The 25389-nt window shown below is 44.2% G+C and overlaps 1 protein-coding gene across 1 annotated transcript in view; it reads right to left on the bottom strand.

Moving 5' to 3' along the window:
* LOC110509743 (transmembrane protein 132C-like) overlaps positions 1-25389 on the bottom strand; it is a 224718-nt gene that overhangs the window by 92980 nt on the left and 106349 nt on the right. The window contains exon 4 of the mRNA XM_036968040.1: positions 10422-10608. Within this exon, the coding sequence (XP_036823935.1) occupies positions 10422-10608 (187 nt within the window). The remainder of the gene's footprint in view (positions 1-10421; positions 10609-25389) is intronic.

A 25389-nucleotide genomic window follows, 5' to 3' on the forward strand; every position in this document is an offset into this window, starting at 1 on the left:
AGATGACATCGCCGAAGTCAAGGATCGGTAGGATGGTCAGTTTTACGAGGGCATGTTTGGCAGCATGAGTGAAGGATGCTTTGTTGCGAAATAGGAAGCCATTTCTAGATTTAATTTTTGATTGGAGATGCTTAATGTGAGTCTGGAAGGAGAGTTTACAGTCTAGCCAGACACCTAGGTATTTGTAGTTATCCACGTATTCTAAGTCAGAGCCGTCCAGAGTAGTGATGCTGGATGGGCGGGCAGGTGCGGGCAATGATCGGTTGAATAGCATGCATTTAGTTTTATTTGCGTTTAAGAGCAGTTGGAGGCCACGGAAGGAGAGTTGTATGGCATTGAAGCTCATCTGGAGGTTAGTTAACACCGTGTCCAAAGAAGGGCCAGAAGTATACAGAATGGTATCGTCTGCGTAGAGGTGGATCAGAGAATCACCAGCAGCAAGAGCGACATCATTGATGTATACAGAGAAGAGAGTCGGCCCGAGAATTGAACCCTGTGGCACCCCCATAGAGACTGCCAGAGGTACGGACAACAGGCCCTCCGATTTGACACACTGAGCTCTATCAGAGAAGTAGTTGGTGAACCAGGCGAGGCAATCATTTGAGAAACCAAGGCTGTTGAGTCTGCCAATAAGAATGTGGTGATTGACAGAGTCAAAGGTCTTGGCCAGGTCGATGAATACAGCTGCACAGTAATGTCTCTTATCGATGGCGGTTATGATATCATTTAGGACCTTGAGCGTTGCTGAGGAGCACCCATGACCAGCTCGGAAACCAGATTGCATAGCGGAGAAGGTACAATGTGATTCAAAATGGTCAGTAATCTGTTTGTTAACTTGGCTTTCAAAGACCTTAGAGATGCAGGGTAGGATAGATATAGGTCTGTAGCAGTTTAGGTCTAGAGCGTCTCCCCCTTTGAAGAGGGGGATGACCGCAGCAGCTTTCCAATCTTTGGGAATCTCAGACGATACGAAAGAGAGGTTGAACAAGCTAGTAATAGGGGTTGCAACAATTTCGGCAGATAATTTTAGAAAGAGAGGGTCCAGATTGTCTAGCCCGGCTGATTTGTCGGGGTCCAGATTTGTCAGCTCTTTCAGAACATCAGCTATCTGGATATCAGCTATCTGGTGAAGGAGAAATGGTGGGGGCTTGGGCGGGTTGCTGTGGATGGTGCCGGGCAGTTGACCGGGGTAGGGGTAGCCAGGTGGAAAGCATGGCCAGCCGTAGAGAAATGCTTATTGAAATTCTCAATTATAGTGGATTTGTTGGTTGTAACAGTATTTCCTAGCCTCAGAGCAGTGGGTAGCTGGGAGGAGGTGCTCTTATTCTCCATGGACTTTACAGTATCCCAGAACTTTTTTGAGTTTGTACTGCAGGATGCAAATTTCTGTTTAAAAAAGCTAGCCTTAGCTTTCCTAACTGCCTGTGTATGTTGGTTCCTAACCCTCCCTGAAAAGTTGCATATCACGGGGGCTATTCGATGCTAATGCAGAACGCCACAGGATGTTTTTGTGCTGGTCAAGGGCAGACAGGTCTGGAGTGAAGGGCTATATTTATTCCTGGTTCTACATTTTTTGAATGGGGCATGCCTATTTAAGATGGTGAGGAAGGCACTTTTAAAGAATAACCAGGCATCCTCTCCTGTCGGGATGAGGTCAATGTCATTCCAGGATACCCCGGCCAGGTCGATTAGAAAGGCCTGCTCGCAGAAGTGTTTTAGGGAGCGTTTGACCGTGATGAGGTCGTTTCCTCGCAGACCCATTACGGATGCAGGCAATGAGGCAGTGATCGCTGAGATCTTGGTTGAAAACTACAGAAGTGTATTTGGAGGGTGAGTTAGTTCGGATGATATCTATGAGGGTGCCCGTGTTTACGGATTTGGGGTTATATCTGGTAGGTTCATTGATAAATTGTGTGAGATTGAGGGCATCAAGCTTAGATTGTAGGATGGCCGGAGTGTTAAGCATGTCCCAGTTTAGGTCACCTAGCAGCACGAGCTCAGAAGATAGATGGGGGCAATCAAATCTCATATGGTGTCGAGGGCACAGCTGGGGGCAGAGGGTGGTCTATAGCAAGCGTCAACGGTGAGAGACTTGTTTCTGGAAAGGTTCATTTTTAGAAGTAGAAGGTCAAATTGTTTGGGTTCAGACCTGGATAGTAAGACAGAACTCTGCAGGTTATCTTTGCAGTAAATTGCAACACCGTCCCCTTTGGCAGTTCTATCTTGTCGGAAAATGTTATAGTTAGGAATGGAAATTTCAAGGTTTTTGGTGGTCTTCCTAAGCCAGGACTGGTGGAGTGTGCTAGGGCAGTGAATAAAACAAACTTAGGGAGGAGGCTTCTAATGTTAACATGCATGAAACCAAGGCTTTTACGGTTGCAGAAGTCAACAAATGAGAGAGTCTGGGGGATGGGAGTGGAGGTAGACACTGCTGGGCCTGGATTAACCTCTACATCACCAGAGGAACAGAGGAGGAGTAGGATAAGGGTACGGCTAAAGGCTAACAGAACTGGACACCTAGTACATTCAGAACAGAGAGTAAAAGGAGATTTCTGGGCATGGTAGAATATATTCAAGGCATAATGTACAGACAAAGGTATAGTAGGATGTGAATACAGTAGGGGTAAACCTGTACATATAGTGATAATGAAAGAGATATTGTCTCTAGAAATAGCATTTAAACCATGACATTCATGACATTCAGGCCAAAGAGTTCAATCTTGGTTTCATCAGACCAGATAATCTTGTTTCCAATAGAGTCCTTTAGGTGCCTTTGGGCAAACTCTAAGCGGACTATGTGCCTTTTATTGAGGAGTGGCTTCCATCTGGCCACTCTACCATAAAAGGCCTGAATGGTGGAGTGCTGCAGAGATGGTTGTCCTTCTGGAAGGTTCTCCCATCTCCACAGAGGAACTCTGGAGCTCTGTCAGAGTGACCATCAGGTTCTTGGTCACCTCTCTGACAAAGGCGCTTCTTCCCCAATTGCTCAGTTCAGCTCTAGGAAGAGTCTTGTTGGTTCCAAACGTCTTCCATTTAAGAATGATGGAGGCCATTGTGTTCTTGGGGACCATCAATGCAGCAGACATTTTTGGTTACCCTTCCCCAGATCTGTGCCTCGACACAATCCTGTCTCGGAGCCCTACAGACAATTCCTTCAACCTCATGGCTTGGTTTTTCCTCTGACATGCATTGTCAACTCTGGGACCTTATACAGACAGGTGTGTGCCTTTCGAAATCATGTACAATCAATTTAATTCACCACAGGTGGATTCCAGTCAAGGTGTAAAAACATCTCAAGGATGACCAATGGAAACAGGATGCACCTCAGCTCAATTTCAAGTCTCATAGCAAAGGGTCTGAATACTTATGTAAGTAAGATATCTGTTTTTTTACATATGATAAATTAGCAAAAACATTTTAAAATGTTGTGTATTGTGTTTAGATTGAGGATTTGTATTTATTTAATCAATTTTAGAGTAAGGCTGTAACAACAAAATGTGGAAAAAGTAAAGGGGTCAGAATACTTTTTGAATGCACTGTATATACATTAATATATCATTCCTGAGCTTTCTTATATATCCCAGATATAGCACAGACACTTCAAAACCTCATTCCTTAAGATACATTTTTTGACTGTCTTTTTTGCCATTTATTAATGTGTTATTCAATGCACTTCTATGGGCTATAGTAGTAAAGGCCAAATTCTATATTTTATCAAATCATTTTTACACACTTATTTTGGTATACCAGAAATAGAAATTATCTATGGTATGACAGTCTTAAAACAATTATATATGTTGGCTTAGTAAACCCCCCCCCCCCCCCCCCCACCTACCCTTTAACCCTAATTGCTCCTATAAGTCTCTTTGGATAAGAGCGTCTGCAAAATTACAAAAAAAAATCTGTAAAAAAAAAGGTTAATAGGAGAAAAATCTGATCTGGATGTTAGTAGGGCCAGCCAAAGGTTAAAGACACAGTAGAAGTCGACATGTTGCTGTCGTGGCCTGAATGCATAATTGTTTGTGAGGGTGAAGTGCTTTCTCACCAATTACCATAATAAAAGCCAGAGCTTGGAACACAATATTCAATTTGGAAAATTAAATAAAAAATCTGACTGCAGCGTACATATTTATTTTCATAGTAAAAAAAAATAAATAAAATCCACAACCCAAAACACTGAAAGCCAAACAGTTGCAAAGATTTGATCATAAATAAATATGAATTATCGTAATACATTTGGCTGTCTAGAGTCCCTTGCCGATGCATCCATCTGTTTTTTAAAAGGATTATCCTAGGACCAAACTCAATTACCTTTCTTAATCATGGAAAGTACAGAAAAGCTCTATTAGCCAAATTACAGCCAATTAAAAAGTGCACGCTTCGTGTTTAACCCTAGCAGAGAGGTCTGGGCTTTCAACATGGGACTTTAGCTTGTTCACCTCACAACTCAAACACACTACTTTTAAAAAGGCATCCAAGCTTGACAACCAACACATAATGATTGTATCATGAAGTTCAAAATTCTTCTTATTTACAATAACAGCAATTTGACTTTCCTCTGCTTTTTCCAAACACAGGCAGTATAAAGAGACAAAGACATCAAAGTGTTAGTGCTGGGGAAAATCGATGATACAAGGGTTCAGAATTGCAAAGAGAGGTAAAACAGTGGGTGTCAGCTTTGGAGAGAAGAGAGACAAAGCCTCCTGCAGAGTGCAGTCAGCCATGTGAGGTAAAGCTGCACACACACGCACACACACACACACACACACACACGTAGTATTGCCCAACCCCCGAAGTGAGTCTTCTTATCAGCTAACTGTATGTAAGGATTTCTCTATGTTGTCTTAGAGATTCAACATTCTCTCTGTTGATCTTGCCAACCCCCATTGTCACACCTCTGAGAGGCAGAGGTTCTGTTGTGATTACATCATGTACAGTTGAAGTCGGAAGTTTACATACACTAAGGTTGGAGTCATTAAAAATCGTTTTTTCAACCACAAATTTCTTGTTAACAAACTATAGTTTTGGCAAGTCGGTTAGGACATCTGCTTTGTGCATTACAATTCACTGTATCACAATTCCAGTGGGTCAGAAATGTACATACACTAAGTTGACTGTGCCTTTAAACAGCTTGGAAAATTCCAGAAAATGATGTCATGGCTTTAGAAGCTTCTGATAGGCTAATTGACATAATTTGAGTCAATTAGAGGTGTACCTGTGGATGTGTTTCAAGGCCTACCTTCCAACTCAGTGCCTCTTTGCTAGACATCATGAGAAAATCAAACTAAATCAGCTAAGACCTCAGAAAAAATGGTATACCTCCACAAGTCTGGTTAATCCTTGGGAGCAATTTCCAAATGCCTGAAGGTACCACGTTCATCTGTAAAAAATGATAGTACGCAAGTATAAACACCATGGGACCACGCAGCCATCATATCACTCAGGAAGGAGACGCGTTCTGTCTCCTAGAGATGAACGTACTTTGGTGCGAAAAGTGCAAATCAATCCCAGAACAACAGCGAAGGACCTTGTGAAGATGCTGGAGGAAACAGGTACAAAAGTATCTATAAACACAGTAAAACGAGTCCTATATTGACATAACCTGAAAGGCCACTCAGCAAGGAAGAAGCCACTGCTCCAAAACCGCCATCAAAAAGCCATACTACGGTTTGCAACTGCACATGGGGACAAAGATCGTACTTTTTGGAGAAATGTCCTCTGGTCTGATGAAACAAAAATATAACTGTTTGGCCATAATGACCGTCGTTATGTTTGGAGGAAGAAGGGGGATGCTGTAACGGTTTTCTTGGTGAGAAGGAGAGTCGGACCAAAATGCGGCGTGTCTATTGCAATCCATGTTTAATGAAGTAACACACTAAACACAAACACTATCAAAACAATAAACTTAACGAAAACCGAAACAGCCTATACTTGTGTAACCTAACACAGAACAATGACACTAAGGACAATCACCCACGACAAACTCAAAGAATATGGCTGCCTAAATATGGTTCCCAATCAGAGACAACGATAAACACCTGCCTCTGATTGAGAACCACTTCAGACAGCCATAGACTTAGCTAGAACACCCCACTAGCTACAATCCCCATAAATACACACCACATACAAAAACCCATGCCACACCCTGGCCTGACCAAATAAATAAAGAAACACAAAATACTTTGACCAGGGTGTGACAGAACCCCCCCCCTAAGGTGCGGACTCCCGAACGCACCTCAAAACAATAGGGAGGGTCCGGGTGGGCGTCTGTCCATGGTGGCGGCTCCGGCGCGGGACGTGGACCCCACTCAATCAATGTCTTAGTCCCTTCTCCTCGCGTCCCTGGATAGTCCACCCTCGCCGCCGACCATGGCCTAGTAGTCCTCACCCAGAACCCCACTGGACTGAGGAGCAGATCGGGACTGAGGGGCAGCTCGGGACTGAGGCAGCTCGGGACTGAGGGGAAGCTCAGGAGTGAGAGGAAGCTCAGGAGTGAGAGGAAGCTCAGGCAGGTTGAAGAATCTACCAGATCCAGGCTGGCTGGTGGTTTCGGCAGATCCTGGCTGACTGGCAGATCCTGGCTGACTGGCAGATCTGGAAGAGTCTGGTCGACTGGCAGATCTGGAAGAGTCTGGTCGACTGGCAGATCTGGAAGAGTCTGGTCGACTGGCAGATCTGGAAGAGTCTGGTCGACTGGCAGATCTGGAAGAGTCTGGTCGACTGGCAGATCTGGAAGAGTCTGGTCGACTGGCAGATCTGGAAGAGTCTGGTCGACTGGCAGATCTGGAAGAGTCTGGTCGACTGGCAGATCTGGAAGAGTCTGGTCGACTGGCAGATCTGGAAGAGTCTGGTCGACTGGCAGATCTGGAAGAGTCTGGTCGACTGGCAGATCTGGAAGAGGCTGGTCGACTGGCAGATCTGGAAGAGGCTGGTCGACTGGCAGATCTGGAAGAGTCTGGTCGACTGGCAGATCTGGAAGAGTCTGGTCGACTGGCAGATCTGGAAGAGTCTGGTCGACTGGCAGATCTGGAAGAGTCTGGTCGACTGGCAGATCTGGGAGAGTCTGGTCGACTGGCAGATCTGGGAGAGTCTGGTCGACTGGCAGATCTGGGAGAGTCTGGTCGACTGGCAGCTCTGGCTGCTCCATGCTGACTGGCTGCTCCATGATGACTGGCAGCTCTGGCTTCTCCATGCTGACTGGCTGCTCCATGCTGACTGGCAGCTCTGGCTGCTCCATGCTGACTGGCTGCTCCATGCTGACTGGCAGCTCTGGCTGCTCCATGCTGACTGGCTGCTCTGGCTGCTCCATGCTGACTGGCTGCTCCATGCTGACTGGCTGCTCCATGCTGACTGGCGGCCCTGGCTGCTCCATGCTGACTGGCGGCCCTGGCTGCTCCATACTGACTGGCGGCCCTGGCTGCTCCATGCTAACTGGCAGCTCTGGCGGCTCCTTGCAGACTGGCAGCTCTGGCGGCTCCTTGCAGACTGGCAGCTTTGGTGGCATCCTGCAGACAGGCAGCTCTGGCGGCTCCTTGCAGACTGGCAGCTCCTTGCAGACTGGCAGCTCTATGCAGACTGGCAGCTCCTTGCAGACTGACAGCTCCTTGCTAACTGGCAGCTCTATGCTAACTGGCAGCTCTATGCTAACTGGCAGCTCTATGCTAACTGGCAGCTCTATGCTAACTGGCAGCTCTATGCTAACTGGCAGCTCTGAACAGGCGGGAGACTCCGGCAGCGCTGTAGAGAAGGAAGGCTCTAACAGCGCTAAACAGGCGGGAGACTCCGACAGCGCTGGAGAGGAGGGCTCCGACAGCGCTGGACAGGCGAGGCGCACTGTAGGCCTGATGCGTGGTGCTGGCACTGGTGGTACTGGGCCGAGGACACGCACAGGAAGCCTGGTGCGGGGAGCTGCTACCGGAGGGCTGGGGTGTGGAGGTGGTACTGGAAAAACCGGACCGTGCAGGCGCACTGGAGCTCTTGAGCACCGAGCCTGCCCAACCTTACCTGGTTGAATGCTCACGGTCGCCCTGCCAGTGCGGAGAGGTGGAATAGCCCGCACTGGACTATGCAGGCGAACCGGAGACACCGAGCGCAAGGCTGGTGCCATGTAAACCGGCCCAAGGAGACGCACTGGGGACCAGCTGCGTAGAGCCGGCTTCATGGCATTAGGCTCAACACTCAATCTAGCCCGGCAGACACGCAGAGCTGGAATATACCGCACCGGGCTATGCACCCGCACTGGAGACACCGTGCGCACCACTGCATAACACGGTGCCTGTCCGGTCTCTCTAGCCCCCCGGTAAGCACAGGGAGTCTGCCCAGGTCTCCTACCTGGCATAGCCATACTCCCTGTTAGTCCCCCCCCAAGAAATTTTTGGGGCTGCCTCTCAGGCTTCCATCCGCGTCGCCGTGCTGCCTTCTCATACCAGCGCCTCTCTGCTTTCACCGCCTCCATTCTACGATAACCTTCCTCGCACTGCTCCAGCGAATCCCAGGCGGGCTCCGGCACTCTCCCTGGGTCGGCCGCCCACCTGTCGATCTCCTCCCAAGTAGTATACTCCATACTGTACTCCTCCTTGGGCTGTTCCTGTTGTTTCTTCTCCCGCTGCACCTTAGTGCGGCTACACTCCCCTGGTTTAGCCCAGGGTCCTCTCCCGTCGAGGATTTCCTCCCATGTCCAGAAATCCTTATTGCGCATCTCCTCGCGCTGCTCCTGCCTGTTGACACGCTGCTTGGTCCTTTTGTGGTGGGTGATTCTGTAACGGTTTTCTTGGTGAGAAGGAGAGTCGGACCAAAATGCGGCGTGTCTATTGCAATCCATGTTTAATGAAGTAACACACTAAACACAAACACTATCAAAACAATAAACTTAACGAAAACCGAAACAGCCTATACTTGTGTAACCTAACACAGAACAATGACACTAAGGACAATCACCCACGACAAACTCAAAGAATATGGCTGCCTAAATATGGTTCCCAATCAGAGACAACGATAAACACCTGCCTCTGATTGAGAACCACTTCAGACAGCCATAGACTTAGCTAGAACACCCCACTAGCTACAATCCCCATAAATACACACCACATACAAAAACCCATGCCACACCCTGGCCTGACCAAATAAATAAAGAAACACAAAATACTTTGACCAGGGTGTGACAGATGCTTGCAATTCGAAGAACATCATCCCAACCGTGAAGCAAGGGGGTTGCAGCATCATGTTGTGGGGGTGCTTTGCGGCAGGAGGGACTGGTGCACTTCACAAAATAGATGGCATCTTGAGGCAGGAAAACTTTGGATATATTGAAGCAACATCTCAAGACATCAGTCAGGAAGTTAAAGCTTCGTCGCAAATGGATCTTCCAAATGGACAATGACCCAAAGCATACTTCCAAAGTTGTGGCAAAATGGCTTAAGGATAACAAAGTCGAGGTATTGGGGTGGCCATCACAAAGCCCTGACCTCAATACTATAGAATATTTGTGGGCAGAACTGAAAGGCCTGTGTGAGCAAGGATGTCTACAAACCTGACTCAGTTACACCAGCTCTGTCTGTAGGAATGGGCCAAAATTCACCCAACTTATTGTGGGAAGCTTGTGGAAGGCTACCCGAAACATTTGACCCCAGTTATTAAAAAATGTAAAGGCAATGCTACTAAATACTAATTGAGTGTATGAGTGTATGTACATTTCTGACCCACTGGGAATGTGATGAAAGAAATTAAAGCTGAAATAGTTCATTCTCTACTATTATTCTGACATTTCGCATTCTTAAAATAAAACTGTGATCCTCACTGACCTGAGACAGATCATTTTTACTAGGATTAATTGTCAGGCATTGTGAAAAACTGAGTTTCAATGTATTTGGCTCAGGTGTATGTAAACTTCCGACTTCAACTGTAGGTCTGATATCTGATGGGAGGTTAACTTTACAGTAACACTATCGGTCAACAAATTTTGAATCCAAACAACTCAGAAGCTTATGAAAGGGTCTTAGATTCATTGTACCTTCTCTTATGTTCCTGACTTGCTGTGGTGAGATACCGAATCTCTTTCTTTCTCTCCACCTCTCCCATGAGCTTTACGTCATAGCACAAGCCTCTCTCTCTCTCTCTCTGACCATGCTTGGAATAATGCCTTGTAATGTGTTTTCATGCTTTGTAACTTAATCTTTATGCCTTGTATGTGAATCCATTAATTTTACAAAGTAATTAAATACATTCCATTCTCAGACATTTCTTCACTGCCTATTACTGTAACTCAACTATATTTTTCTTGCATATTGCTATTTATCTTATGGATTCGATAATTCATTTAATGGGCTAAATGAATTGTCTTCTTATGAGTCGCATGTGAGGTATATTATATACATGATAAATATTACTACACACACACAGGCACTCTCTTTCTGGTTCCTCACCATTGCCAGTGGCACAATCCCACCCAAGTCCTGTGGTGCCAGGCGGATGACGGTCTGGACCTCATCAGTGATGGAGCGGGTAGGAGGGTACTCCACCTGCCACATCACCACTCGGCTGCCCAGCGGGTCCAGTAGCCCGTTCACCTCCAGATCCACCTGGAGGACCCTCTGGTAACCCGCCTCCAGCCTGGGGGAAGAGGGGAGGGGAGAGGGAAGGAGGGAAAGAAGTGTTTTTTATTTGTATGATCAAGTGACCTTGGGTGTTTAGAAAAGGCATTAAGGGTGTATTAACATTAGTATCATCAATAGCCACGTTTCCACCCACAGTTTTAATCCAAGTAAAGTCATGGCGTTTAAAAAAAATTGTGATGGAAACAAAGTGTCGGTAGAACTTTATGAATGTCAACAGACAATTTGATTGTTCGACATGGTGGGTTATTTTCGTGTCAGTAAAATGTATTATGCAACGTATTGCTCTGGAAACAATCTATTGAGCAGTTGTTGATAGAATAACCCTCAAGTCGAGGTACATTTGCAATCACAGGATGTTATGTTGTGTGGTACTCCCACTGTGACTTGGAAAAGCATGCACAGTTTAGACTACAAGGTGGTGTCTGCGCGGTGATGAGCTTGATGCTCCTTTCCAATACATTTTGAGCATCTTAACTTGTATGCTAGTGACATGATGATCGGTGCTTAAAAAATGAAAATGATCTTGCTCTTATCCATCTCATCATGTAACGTAACATTTCCAGTGTACACTTATCTAGAGCGTGTGCGAAAACCAGATTGGGCAAATCTGTCATTTTTCGCAACAGTTTGTGTGACAAAATTATTGGTACAGTGGAAAATGCAATGGAAACACATTCAACTCATGTTTTGGTAACACTTTAATTGGATAGTCCATCTATAGATGCTCTACAGACTATATACAGAATATCAGCAACATGTCAACTGCATGTTTGTTGAAATGTTACTGACATGTATGTTGAAATGTTACTGACATGAATGTTGAAATGTTACTGACATGTATGTTGAAATGTTACTGACATGTATGTTGAAATGTTACTGACATGTATGTTGACTATCCAAATAAAGTGTTACCCATGTTTTTTATTCGTTACATGAAAAATTAAGTGCAAAGGTGTTTTATATGTGCCCTACATCATCACGCACATTATATCTGCTACATCTGGTGGGGAAATATATATATACAGTGGGGCAAAAAAGTATTTAGTCAGCCACCAATTGTGTAAGTTCTCCCACTTAAAAAGATGAGAGAGGCCTGTAATTTTCGTCATAGGTACACTTCAACTATGACAGACACAATGAGGGACAAAAATCCAGAAAATCACATTGTAGGATTTTTTATGAATTTATTTGCAAATTATGGTGGAAAATAAGTATTTGGTCAATAACAAAAGTTTATCTCAATACTTTGTTATATACCCTTTGTTGGCAATGACAGAGGTCAAACGTTTTCTGTAAGTCTTCACAAGGTTTTCACACACTGTTGCTGGTATTTTGGCCCATTCCTCCATGCAGATCTCCTCTAGAGCAGTGATGTTTTGGGGCTGTTGCTGGGCAACACAGACTTTCAACTCCCTCCAAAGATTTTCTATGGGGTTGAGATCTGGAGACTGGCTAGGCCACTCCAGGACCTTGAAATGCTTCTTACGAAGCCACTCCTTCGTTGCCCGGGCGGTGTGTTTGGGATCATTGTCATGCTGAAAGACCCAGCCACGTTTCATCTTCAATGCCCTTGCTGATGGAAGGAGGTTTTCACTCAAAATCTCACGATACATACAGTGCCTTGCGAAAGTATTCGGCCCCCTTGAACTTTGCGACCTTTTGCCACATTTCAGGCTTCAAACATAAAGATATAAAACTGTATTTTTTTGTGAAGAATCAACAACAAGTGGGACACAATCATGAAGTGGAACTACATTTATTGGATATTTCAAACTTTTTTAACAAATCAAAAACTGAAAAATTGGTCGTGCAAAATTATTCAGCCCCCTTAAGTTAATACTTTGTAGCGCCACCTTTTGCTGTGATTACAGCTGTAAGTCGCTTGGGGTATGTCTCTATCAGTTTTGCACATCGAGAGACTGACATTTATTCCCATTCCTCCTTGCAAAACAGCTCGAGCTCAGTAAGGTTGGATGGAGAGCATTTGTGAACAGCAGTTTTCAGTTCTTTCCACAGATTCTCGATTGGATTCAGGTCTGGACTTTGACTTGGCCATTCTAACACCTGGATATGTTTATTTTTGAACCATTCCATTGTAGATTTTGCTTTATGTTTTGGATCATTGTCTTGTTGGAAGACAAATCTCCGTCCCAGTCTCAGGTCTTTTGCAGACTCCATCAGGTTTTCTTCCAGAATGGTCCTGTATTTGGCTCCATCCATCTTCCCATCAATTTTAACCATCTTCCCTGTCCCTGTTGAAGAAAAGCAGGCCCAAACCATGATGCTGCCACCACCATGTTTGACAGTGGGGATGGTGTGTTCAGCTGTGTTGCTTTTACGCCAAACATAACGTTTTGCATTGTTGCCAAAAAGTTCAATTTGGTTTCATCTGACCAGAGCACCTTCTTCCACATGTTTGGTGTGTCTCCCTGGTGGCTTGTGGCAAACTTTAAACAACACTTTTTATGGATATCTTTAAGAAATGGCTTTCTTCTTGCCACTCTTCCATGAAGGCCAGATTTGTGCAATATACGACTGATTGTTGTTCTATGGACAGAGTCTCCCACCTCAGCTGTAGATCTCTGCAGTTCATCCAGAGTGATCATGGGCCTCTTGGCTGCATCTCTGATCAGTCTTCTCCTTGTATGAGCTGAAAGTTTAGAGGGAAGGCCAGGTCTTGGTAGATTTGCAGTGGTCTGATACTCCTTCCATTTCAATATTATCGCTTGCACAGTGCTCCTTGGGATGTTTAAAGCTTGGGAAATCTTTTTGTATCCAAATCCGGCTTTAAACTTCTTCACAACAGTATCTCGGACCTGCCTGGTGTGTTCCTTGTTCTTCATGATGCTCTCTGCGCTTTTAACGGACCTCTGAGACTATCACAGTGCAGGTGCATTTATAGACTTGATTACACACAGGTGGATTGTATTTATCATCATTAGTCATTTAGGTCAACATTGGATCATTCAGAGATCCTCACTGAACTTCTGGAGAGAGTTTGCTGCACTGAAAGTAAAGGGGCTGAATAATTTTGCACGCCCAATTTTTCAGTTTTTGATTTGTTAAAAGAGTTTGAAATATCCAATAAATGTCGTTCCACTTCATGATTGTGTCCCACTTGTTGTTGATTCTTCACAAAAAAATACAGTTTTATATCTTTATGTTTGAAGCCTGAAATGTGGCAAAAGTTCGCAAAGTTCAAGTGGGCCGAATACTTTCGCAAGGCACTGTACATACATACATACACACATATATACATACATACATACATACATACATACATACATACATACATACATACAAAATCCCCATTCATTCTTTCCTTTACACGGATCAGTCGTCCTGGTCCCTTTGGTAAAAACTCAACTCGTCGTGTTTGGAGGACAAAGAATGCTGAGTGGCATCCAAAGAACACCATACCTACTGTGAAGCATGGGGGTGGAAACGTCATGCTTTGACAAAGAATGCTGAGTTGCATCCAAAGAACACCATACCTACTGTGAAGCATGGGGGTGGAAACGTCATGCTTTGACGTTTCCACCCCCATGCTTCACAGTAGGTATGGTGTTCTTTGGATGCAACTCAGCATTCTTTGTCCTCCAAACACGACGAGTTGAGTTTTTACCAAAAAGTTATATTTTGGTTTCATCTGACATTCTCCCAATCTTCTTCTGGATCATCCAAATGCTCTCTAGCAAACTTCAGACGGGCCTGGACTGGCTTAAGCCAGTTTATAGTTTATCTATTTATTTTTTATTTATTTAACTAGGCGGCCTAGGAACAGTGGGTTAACTGCCTGTTCAGGGGCAGAACAACAGATTTGTTGTACCTTGTCAGCTCGGGGGTTTGAACTTGCAACCTTCCAGTCCAACGCTCTAACCACTAGGCTACCCTGCCCCCCTGTAGTGTGTTACTGATGGTAGGCTTTGTTACTTTGGTCCCAGCTCTCTGTAGGTCATTCACTAGGTCCCCCCATGTGGTTCTGGGATTTTTGCTCACCGTTCTTGTGATCATTCTGACCCCACGGGGTGAGATCTTGCGTGGAGCCCCAGATCGAGGGAGATTATCAGTGTTCTTGTATGTCTTCCATTTCCTAATAATTGCTCCCACAGTTGATTTCTTCAAACCAAGCTGCTTACCTATTGCAGATTCAGTCTTCCCAGCCTGGTGCAGGTCTACAATTTTGTTTCTGGTGTCCTTAGACAGCTCTTTGGTCTTGGCCATAGTGGAGTTTAGAGTGTGACTGTTTGAGGTTGTGGACAGGTGACTTTTATACTAATAACAAGTTCAAACCGGTGCCAAGTACAGGTAATGAGTGACGAGTGGAGGACAGAGGAGCCTCTTAAAGAAGAAGTTACAGGTCTGTGAGAGCCAGAAATCTTGCTTGTTTGTAGGTGACCAAATACTTATTTTCCACCATAATTTGCAAATAAATTCATAAAAAATCCTACAATGTGATTTTCTGGATTTGTTTTCTCATTTTGTCTGTCATAGTTGAAGTGTACCTATGATGAAAATTACAGGCCTCTCTCATCTTTTTAAGTGGGAGAACTTGCACAATTGGTGGCTGACTAAATACTTTTTTGCCCCACTGTATATATTTTTTAGATTTTATGAAATTCACATGAAAATCTGTCTCAGTTTGGATGGAAACCAAGTTAGACAAAAGGAGACGCAGACATAGGGAAAAGTGAGTGCCAAACAGACAAGTTTCCTAAAAAAGAGGAGAGCCGTTAAATAGCATAACATGTATCCACCGCAACCCAAATTCAGTTCAGTTCTGTCTCACATTCCCCAGAAGCATGAGGGAGAAAAAAGCAATTTACTTTTGTTCCTCCTCCATGGCACATTTCACAGAGAAAGATCTTATCTGAAAAGAATAACATTGGCTCTCCACTGATTGCGATGCAAACAAAGCAGGAAAAACGATGAATACAAAAATCCTAAACTCTGATTTCCTGAGCCTTCAGTTTGATCAGCCTGCCTGACTGTCTGTCCCCATGGCATTCTTTATCTAACATAAAACTAGATACAAAAGTAAACATCCCGGGGAAACAAACAGTGTACAAGGCATTGTGAAACTATAACTTGCAACTGGGATCTGAAACTTGCTGTCAATTCTGTGTAATACATACAAACAAACCCTCTCGTGTAACTGTATTTATTGTGTGCATAATCACAATTTAAGTGCATGCTGAGATGCCACCAAGTTTTCAAAGTAAGTGCAAACTCAGACAAGCATTATACAATCCACAGGGGAATAAATTGGATTGGAAACTGATCTCTGTATTGTATTGTACCAACTTCCAAGTTGTGTCCTCATGAGTGTCATATTGTGCAACAGGATCAATACTCAAAATCCACAAGGCAAGAACACTGATCCATGGTCTTGAGCTGAACATTCTAGCTGAGCATATATTCCATTTTAGATTCCCAGAACTTTTTCTGGTTTACCATTTCAGAAAATTACAACCACACTTCAAAGACTGGTGGTCGGTGAGATCAATGCGCAATGAGAGTTTTTGAGGACAGACTGCAATGTATGACGACACCGTACTGCACAAATTACTCTGTTCAAATCAACTCTGACAATCTAATCTCACAAACTATGAATAATCTGTATGTTTGAATAGAGACATATATGGCCACATTGACAAGCTTATATTGCCACATTGACAAGATTATCCACTTCTGCCCCCGCCCCCCCCCCCCCCCCCTCACACACACACACACACACACACACACACACACACAGTGTCCAGCAGAGGGCAGTGTGTTATCTGGTGGCTGGTACTGCCACAGCAAGTGTTTGGGATGATAAATGGCTGTAGCCTGCTGGCCAGAGAGGTCAGCCAGCTTTATTATGTGTCTCATTATAAACATAACCACACTGTGCCCTTTCAATGGAGCCAGAGAAAGGGAGCAACATTTCCATAGAAAACTATAGTCGAAGAGTCAGCTACCTGCTTCTTTTTCTGCTGCTTCTGCTGCTGCTTCGAGATGCATGCCTGAGACAGACGAAGACGGAACTAAATAGGGTTCTAGCTAAGAATAAGTCACACAATGCCAAGTGTACAGTAGTTACTGTGAGAGAGTGCTGCATTAAGAGAGTGGATATTAAGGACTTCCCTGAATCGTCAGGCTGTTTACTGTAGACCTGGGTGTCACAGTAACCGATGTGCTGTTTTGTGCTGCTCCCTCTGACCTAACAGCAGTCAAGAATAAACACAAGCATGCGTACACACATGTAGAGATACACACGAACTCACTGTTGGGCTTCGTGACATTCCTCTCCAGAGGAGAGCTGTTGTGACAAAGGGCTCCAGGTATGAAAGTATGACAGAAAAAGATAGAATACCAAGATGTCAGCTACCCAACACAGAGGGCCTGTGCAGCAGCTGTGTGTATTCCTTATGCCTAACACCTTCATGAATGGGCCTATGCAACCACAGGAAGGAAGGCAACTTTGCTATGGTGACTCCTTTCAGGCGCAGCAACGATTTGGTTAGCAGGGACAACAATGATACATCAAAAGAACAGAATCAATTTCAACACAAAGCCTCCGCGTGGAGTGGGCTGCGGTGCCGCAGTGGGCCTGTTTGTGTGTGTGTTTGTGTGTGTGTGTGTGTGTGTGTGTTGGGGAGAAATTAAACGTTTGGGACCATAGAAGTAGAAGCAGATGAAATATAGCTAGGCAGGAACGCGTGCTAATCGGTGGAGGATTCTCAATTCCTATAGGTCAGAAGTAAGGGCTTGTACTCTGTGGTGGGCTGGAAGTGGCCTGAGGCCCAGATCCAGCGGGACAGTAACCCAGACAGAGTGCTTCCATCTGGGGCAGCTCTGGGAGGTACATCCCCCCCACTGAGGAAGCGGGGAACACAATCAGGGAGCCAGCATGGGGGCCAAGACCTGGAGCTTTACAGGACGGAAGTGGGCAGTTGAAACACACACAGGCACACACACACACACACACCACCACAGGACACAGAGAGGGGGAAAAGGAGGAAAGATTAGATTACGAAGGATAAAAGACAGTGTGAAATATTACCAGATACTGATCACTCTTTAATGAAGAGGATGGGACTGGAACTCATAAATAGAAGCTTTTGAAGGCTAGATCCTCTATGCCATGTGCGCTTGAATGAACATACATTGCATGTGTGTTTATATGCATGCAGAGCGTAGCTGCGGGGTACAGGAAGTGACACTGCGGGGCAAGGCTGTTATTTCCGGTTTTGACTAGAGGGAGTATGACATTAATTTACACTTTACATTTTAGATATCAGCCTGACCCCTGGGAGGAAATAATGGTTGTGACTAGAGGGAGTTCAGCTACGACCGGAAGTGACTTTTCGTAGCTGGTTAGGAGAATTTACGCAGCAAGTTAGGATCATTAACGTGACAGATTAGGAGACAAAGGTTAAGGTTAGGAAAAGTTAGGGTTAGCTAAAATGCTCTGTTAACCAGCTACAAAAAGTCACTTCGGGTCGTAGCTGTACTCTCTCTAGTCACAACCGTCATTTCCTCCCAGGAGTCAGGCTGATGCCTAAAATGTAAATTAAGGGCATTTTGGCGTCATTCACGCTGCTCTCTTTCACACCCCAGCCAGGGGACGGGGACATTGAATTACATAGTGCTCTCCAAGCCAAGGTCACACATGCTGGGAACCATATTATGTGGTTCCCATATTATACTGTAAAGCTCTCTAAAGTACAAAAGGCGCCGGCCCAGAGGCATTTAAATTAGGGGGTATAACCCACCACGACCAAACAGCTTCGGGACAAAGAACATCCACATAGGCATCATTCATATACAATGGTGTAAAGAGGTCTGAATGAGAACGTCACCAAAGACATAGATTCTGGATTCATCCACGACACTGGATTCAAAGCGAGCAAGGAATACTGCAGATCGTGACTTCACTGCATAAACATATAAACACACTTGCTTAAATGATGGCTTCCTTAAATGGATAGCTTGTGAGATCAATGGCAGTACAATTGTTGAATAGTATAGTTATAAGTTAATTGTTGAGTACAGAGGAGGCTGGTGGGGTAAGCAAAAGGAGGACTGGCTCATTGTAATGGCTGGAATGGAATAAATAGAGGGATATCAAACATATGGAAATCAAATGTGTAACTCCGTTCCATTGATTCCATTGAAGCCATTACAATGAGCCCATCCTCCTATAGCTCCCCCCGCCAGCCGCCTCTGGTTGAGCAACACCCAATATCACTACATGTCCGCACTGTCAGAGTGTTTGCTGTGATCTCCCTCCACAAATACTGAGTCATATTAGCAACACTGTTCAGTGAAAGGACTGTGCTACATTCCTTGTTGTTTTAAGCATGTCATCCAGTATATATATATACAGTACCAGTCAAAAGTTTGGACACATCTACTCATTTAAGGGTTTTTGTTTTTTGACTATGTTCTACATTGTAGAATAATAGTGAAGACATCAAAACTATGAAATAACACATGTAGCAACCAAAAAAGTGTTAAACAAATCAAAATATATTTTATATTTGAGGTTCTTCAAAGTAGCCACCCTTTGCCTTGGTGACAGCTTTTGCACACGCTTGGCATTCTCTCAACCAGCTTCATGAGGTTACCTGGAATGCATTTCATGTAACAGGTGTACCTAGTTAAAAGTTCCTTTGTGGAATTTCTTTCCTTCTTAATGCGTTTGAGCCAATCAGTTCTGTTGTGACAAGGTTGTGTTACACCCTGATCTGTTTCACCTGTTCTTGTGCTTGTCTCCACCCCCTCCAGGTGTCGCTGATTATCCCCAGTGTATGTATCCCAGTGTTTCCTGTCTCTCTGTGCAAGTTCGTCTTGTTTGTCAAGTCAACCAGCATTTTTGTGTCTCAGCTCCTGCTTTGCCCAGTCTCTCTTTTCTCGCCCTCCTGGTTTTGACCCTTGCCTATCCTGACTCTCTGAGCCCGCCTGCCGGACCACTCTGCCTGCCCCTGACCTTGAGCCTGCCTATTGCCTGTTACTGTTTGGACTCTGACCTGGTTTATGAACTCTCGTCTGTACCCAACCTGCCTTTTGCCTACCTCTTTTATTATAAAAAATATCGGAGCTCAACCATCTGCCTCCTGTGTCTGCATTTGGGTCTCACCTTGTGCCCGTATACTGTAGGTAGCGGTGGCTTACTGAAGATAGCCCTAATTGGTAAAATACCAAGTCCATATATTATGGCAAGAACAGCTCAACTAAGCAAAGAGAAACAACAGTCCATCATTACTTTAAGACATGAAGGTCAGTCAATCTGGAATATTTCAAGAACTTTTAAAGTTTCTTCAAGTACTGCCACAGGAAAAGAAGACCCAGAGTTACCTCTGATGCAGAGGATAAGTTCATTAGAGTTACCAGCCTCAGAAATTGCAGACCAAATAAATGCTTCACAGAGTTCAAGTAACAGACACATCTTAACATCAACTGTTCAGAGTTGCGTGAATCAGGCCTTCATGGTCAAAGTGCTGCAAAGAAACCACTAATAAAGGACACCAATAATAAGAGACTTGCTTGGGCCAAGAAACATGAGCAATGAACATAAGACATCTGTCCTTTGGTCAGATCAGTCTAAATTTGAGATTTTTGGTTCCAATCGCCATGTCTTTGCGAGACGCAGAGTAGGTGAACGGATGATCTCCGCATGTGTGGTTCCCACCGTGGAAGAGGAGATGGGGTGATTTGCTGGTGACACTGTCAGTTACCTATTTACAATTCAAGGCACACTTATCCAGCATGGCTACTACAGCATTCTGCAGTGATACGCCATCCCATCTGGTTTGTACTTAGTGGGACAATAGTTTGTTTTTCTTCAGGACAATGACCCAACACACCTCCAGGCTGTATAAGGGCTATTTAACTAAGAAGGAGAGTGATGGAGTACTGCATCAGATGACCTGGCCTCCACAATCATCCAACCTCAACCCAAGTGAGATGGTTTGGGATGAGTTGGACCACAGAGTGAAGGAAAAGCAGCCACCAAGTGCTCAGCATATGTGGGAACTCCTTCAAGACTGTTGGAAAAGCATTCTAGATGAAGCTGGTTGAGGGAATGCCAAGAGTGTGCAAAGCTGTCATAAAAGCAAAGGGTGGCTACTTTTGAAGAATCTAAAATCTAAAATATATTTTGATTTGTTTAACACTTTTATGGTTACTACATGATTCCATATGTGTTATTTCATAGTTTTTGTGTCTTCACTATTATTCTACAATATAGAAAATTGTAAAAATAATAAATATGTTCTATGTACTGTATGTGCAATATTGACATATTGTAGTATGTACATGTAATATTGTATGGGTTTTCACCCTGGCTGAAGATGAAGCCTGACTATTAGAGTCAGTGTTTACCCAGAGCAAGATCCGAAAAAAGCTCACTCATTAATACTTCAACTCTAAATGTACTCTGACACTGAGCTTGAATTCTCTGTAGTTTACAGCCACAGGACGATACTTATACGATACATTAGTGATATTCAAATCAAATCAAAGTATTTATATAGCCCTTCGTACATCAGCTGATATCTCAAAGTGCTGTACAGAAACCCAGCCTAAAACCCCAAACAGCAAGCAATGCAGGTGTAGAATATTAGAACCAGTTAGTGTGCAAATGTTACCAGACATTACCAGAATATGGACACCAAAGCATGTAGGAAGCCAACCCACCTCAGGCTATTGGTTGAGAGTGTGATGGGAGTGCCAATGAGTTATTGACTATGGAAGGTCTGAAGAGCGTTCAAATGTTCCAGCAATGTTCCCTTTAAGCTGCGTTCGTGCATGGGCACGCAGCTCCCTGGGACTGCTACACAGAAGAAATATCAGCACCCGCAGAGAAACACAACTCAACTTTCTAGTGTTGTTTCCCTTAGTTAACACTATCAACGTTTCCCTTCGCTGTGGGAATTGTGATCGAATTAATGCAATATTAGCCACTTTCAATGCAACATAGCTAAACAAAACTAACTATGCAAGACTTAGTATGCAATACTAGCTATGCAAGAGATTTTGTTGTAGGCAGAATGCATCGGAGTAGGATTCTAGTTCATTGACATGCACGACTCAGCCTGTACTCGGCACAGATCGGTGTGGCATAACCAATCAATGCTGCAGTGGGCCTATATGCAATTATACCATTGCCATACTGTACTGTATATGGATCTATGCCATTCACTTTGAACTGGACTGTGTTTACAGCATGAGTGGTCATGAGTAGATCACTTGTTTTGAAATCAAAGCAGAGCTGCATGTAGCCACGTGTGCACATTTGTTCATATCCTTTGCTAGTTACTGAGTTCTTAGCCTAGTTATAGATCATTTGTAGTCAGCAATGGGGGAGTGATTGCTTCCTACAAGAGCACAACATGTGTATATTTCTAGACATCTTTGAAAAGTGATAAAGAGATTTTTTTGTCTTAAAGGGGCAGTGTTTAATTTTGAGACCTGCTTGAATAAGCTAAGTAGCCAATAGGCAGAGGGTAGCATAATTTGTCTGATTCTCTGTAATAATGGTATGGGAATAATAATGCATTTTATTTTGTGAACTGGTTTCTTGGTTCAAACAACACAACATTTTTAGTCACTTCCTTGTCTGAAGTACAAGTGGATAAACAGGTTAATGTTAAGCCCTGCATATTTTTTTCAAAAGTCTCAGAAGCCTACATTGAACACCACACATTGGGGGCTACTGTAGGCTGAATGATAGAACATATATCTCCATGTTAATATGTTATGGGAGCATTTTCTCCACTGTTTTTGATGGTAGGCCACTCTGGTAGGCCTACATTATGATCAAATAGCCACAGTAGCCTACTTGACCACTGTCTGAAACTGTAACTTAATGCAGGTAGTGTTCACAGTAAATGCAAGCTGAAAGTTGCACAGAATGTTTACAATGTTCAAGTTTGCGCTCAGCAGACCATAACTTGTTCAGTGCCGAAAAACATTAGAGGGAACATTGGGCTCGAGTGAGATTCTTATGAGATTCCAGTGAGATTCTTATAAGACTCCAGTGAGACTCCAGTGAGATTAGCTCGCATGTATGCTGTAGTAATATGTGTATGCAGTAATAAAGTGTCTTAATATCAACCCCATCATCCCAGAAACCCTAGACCCACTCTAAATTGCATACCGCTTCAACAGATCCACAGATGATACAATCTCTATTGCACTCCACACTGCCCTTTCCCACCTGAACAAAAGGAATACCTATGTGAGAATGCAATTCAGTGACTACAGCTCAGCGTTCAACACCATAGTGCCCTCAAAGCTCATCAATAAGCTAAGGACCCTGGGACTAAACACCTCCATCTGCAACTGGATTCTGGACTTCCTGACGGGCCGCCCCCAGGTGGTAAGGGTAGGTAACAACACATCCGCCACGCTGATCTTCAACATAGGCGTAGGCGTGCTCAGTCCCCTCCTGTACTCCCTGTTCACTCATGACTGCACGGCCAGGCACGACTCCAACACCATCATTAAGTTTGCAGACGACACAACAGTGGAAGCCTGATCACCGACAACAACGAGACAGCCTAGAGGGAGGAGGTCAGAGACCTGGCTGTGTGGTGCCAGGACTTCAACCTCTCGTCAATGTGATCAAGACAAAGGAGATGATTGTGGACTACAGGAAAAAGAGGACCGAGCACGCCCCCATTCTCATCGACAGGGCTGCAGTGGAGCAGGTTGAGAGCTTCAAGTTCCTTGATGTCCACATAACCAACAAACTAACATGGTCCAAGCACACCAAGAGTCGTGAAGCGGGCACGACAAAACCTATTCCCCCTCAGGAGACTGAAAAGATTTGGCATGGGTCCTCAGATCCTCAAAAGGTTATACAGCTGCACCATCGAGAGCTGGTTGCATCACTGCTTGGCATCACTGCTTGGTATGGCAACTGCTGGGCCTCTGACCGCAAGGCACTACAGAGGGCAGTACATCACTGGGGCCAAGCTTCCTGCCATCCTGGACCTCTATACCAGGCTGTGTCAGAGGAAGGTCCTAAAAATTGTCAAAGACTCCAGCCACCCTAGGCATAGACAGTTCTCTCTGCTACCGCACAGCAAGCGGTACCGGAGCGCCAAGTCTAGATCCAAGAGGCTTCTAAACAGCTTCTACCCCCAAGCCATAAGACTCCTGAACATCTAGTCAAATGGCTACCCAGACTATTTGCATTGCCCCCTTGCCCCCTCCACACCACTGCCACTCTCTGTTGTCATTTATGCATAGTCACTTTAATAACTCTACCTACTACCTCAACTAACCGGTGTCCCCGCACATTAACTCTGTACCGGCACCCCCCTGTATATATTGTTATTTTTTACTGCCGCTGTTTAATTACTTATTACTTTTATCTCTTATTCTTAACCATACTTTTTTGAAACTGCACTGTTGGTTAGGGGCTTGTATGTAAGCATTTCATTGTAAGGTGAAACAGCTGTCGTATTCGGCTCATGTGAATAATAACATTTGATTTGATTTTGATTTGATTTAATAGGGAGTTGGGCCGCCCCGACTCACCAGAGCCGCCAAAACAGCTTCAATGCGCATAGATTCTTCAAGTGTCTCGAACTCTACTGGAGGGATGCAACACCATTCTTCCACTAGGAATTCCATAATTTAGTGTTTTGTTGATGGTGGTGGAAAACGCTGTCTCAAGCACCGCTCCAGAATCTCCCAGAAGTGTTCAATTGGGTTGAGATCTGGTGACTGAGACACACACACCCTTTAAATCCCCTATGCTCCTTTGAGACGCTTATTTCCAAGTCACTGAGATATAGGGTGACCACATTTAAAATACCCAAATGCGGGACAACATGATGATTTTGTGGGACAGTAGCCTACATGAATAAAAACACTTGGCAGCACCCCCCCCCCCCCCCCCCCCCCCCCCTTCCCCAATCAGATTCATGGGAATATGCATTTAGATCTTCCAGTACTGTTCTTTCAATCAAAGCACATTCTGCCTGGTCGCTCACGCTGTTGAGTGTTGGCCACATTATCATTTTTTGGGGACTATTCAGCTAACCATCCTAAAATGTGTTTTTGGTGGTAACAGTAACGTTAAACTATGCTGTTATATTTAGTTATGTAGAATACAAATGAATTAATATGTGATCTAAGATATTGATTCAGATTTGATCTAACTTTACTAAGAAAGCACCATTCTGAGAAGTGGCGGAGCGACGACCAGTGTACTCTGGCAGCACTAGACCCCCGTCAGGTCACTGCACCGACTGAGCAATTGAAGCATAGCCAACTTTTTCCCTTGTGCAAAATGTGGTGATACAGAGACCACATGTGGCTGTTTTATGGAAATCTTTGAATATTTGGCCAAGGAAACATTTCTGGTTGGTCTCAGGGAATGTAAAACAGTTAGGAAGCGAGACTTTTAAAACGGGTTGGGAATACTATAGCAGAAAATATGTTAAACAACTCATGAGCATTGAGTGCCTCACAAGTTTGACGAAATTACCTTATGCCTTTTTGTCTAATATGGCTATTTATTTACTTTTGTATCTTTTCATCAGAAGCACACTTTTTTTGTATGTAGTTATGAGTTTAGCAGGTTTAGCAGGAAATTAGTTTAGCAGGAAATTAGCCAGAAAGGATTTGAGAAATACAGTATGATTGGTTGACGATAGGCCTATGACATTGGCCTACAGTACCTCTCATCTTGCGCTGCACAGAATATCAGATCTCAACAGATCTCAATGTCAGATCTCAACTCAATTGGAGAAATGTTTAACATCACCATTAG

Source organism: Oncorhynchus mykiss, chromosome Y (assembly GCF_013265735.2).
Source record: "Oncorhynchus mykiss isolate Arlee chromosome Y, USDA_OmykA_1.1, whole genome shotgun sequence".
Lineage (NCBI taxonomy): Eukaryota > Metazoa > Chordata > Actinopteri > Salmoniformes > Salmonidae > Oncorhynchus > Oncorhynchus mykiss.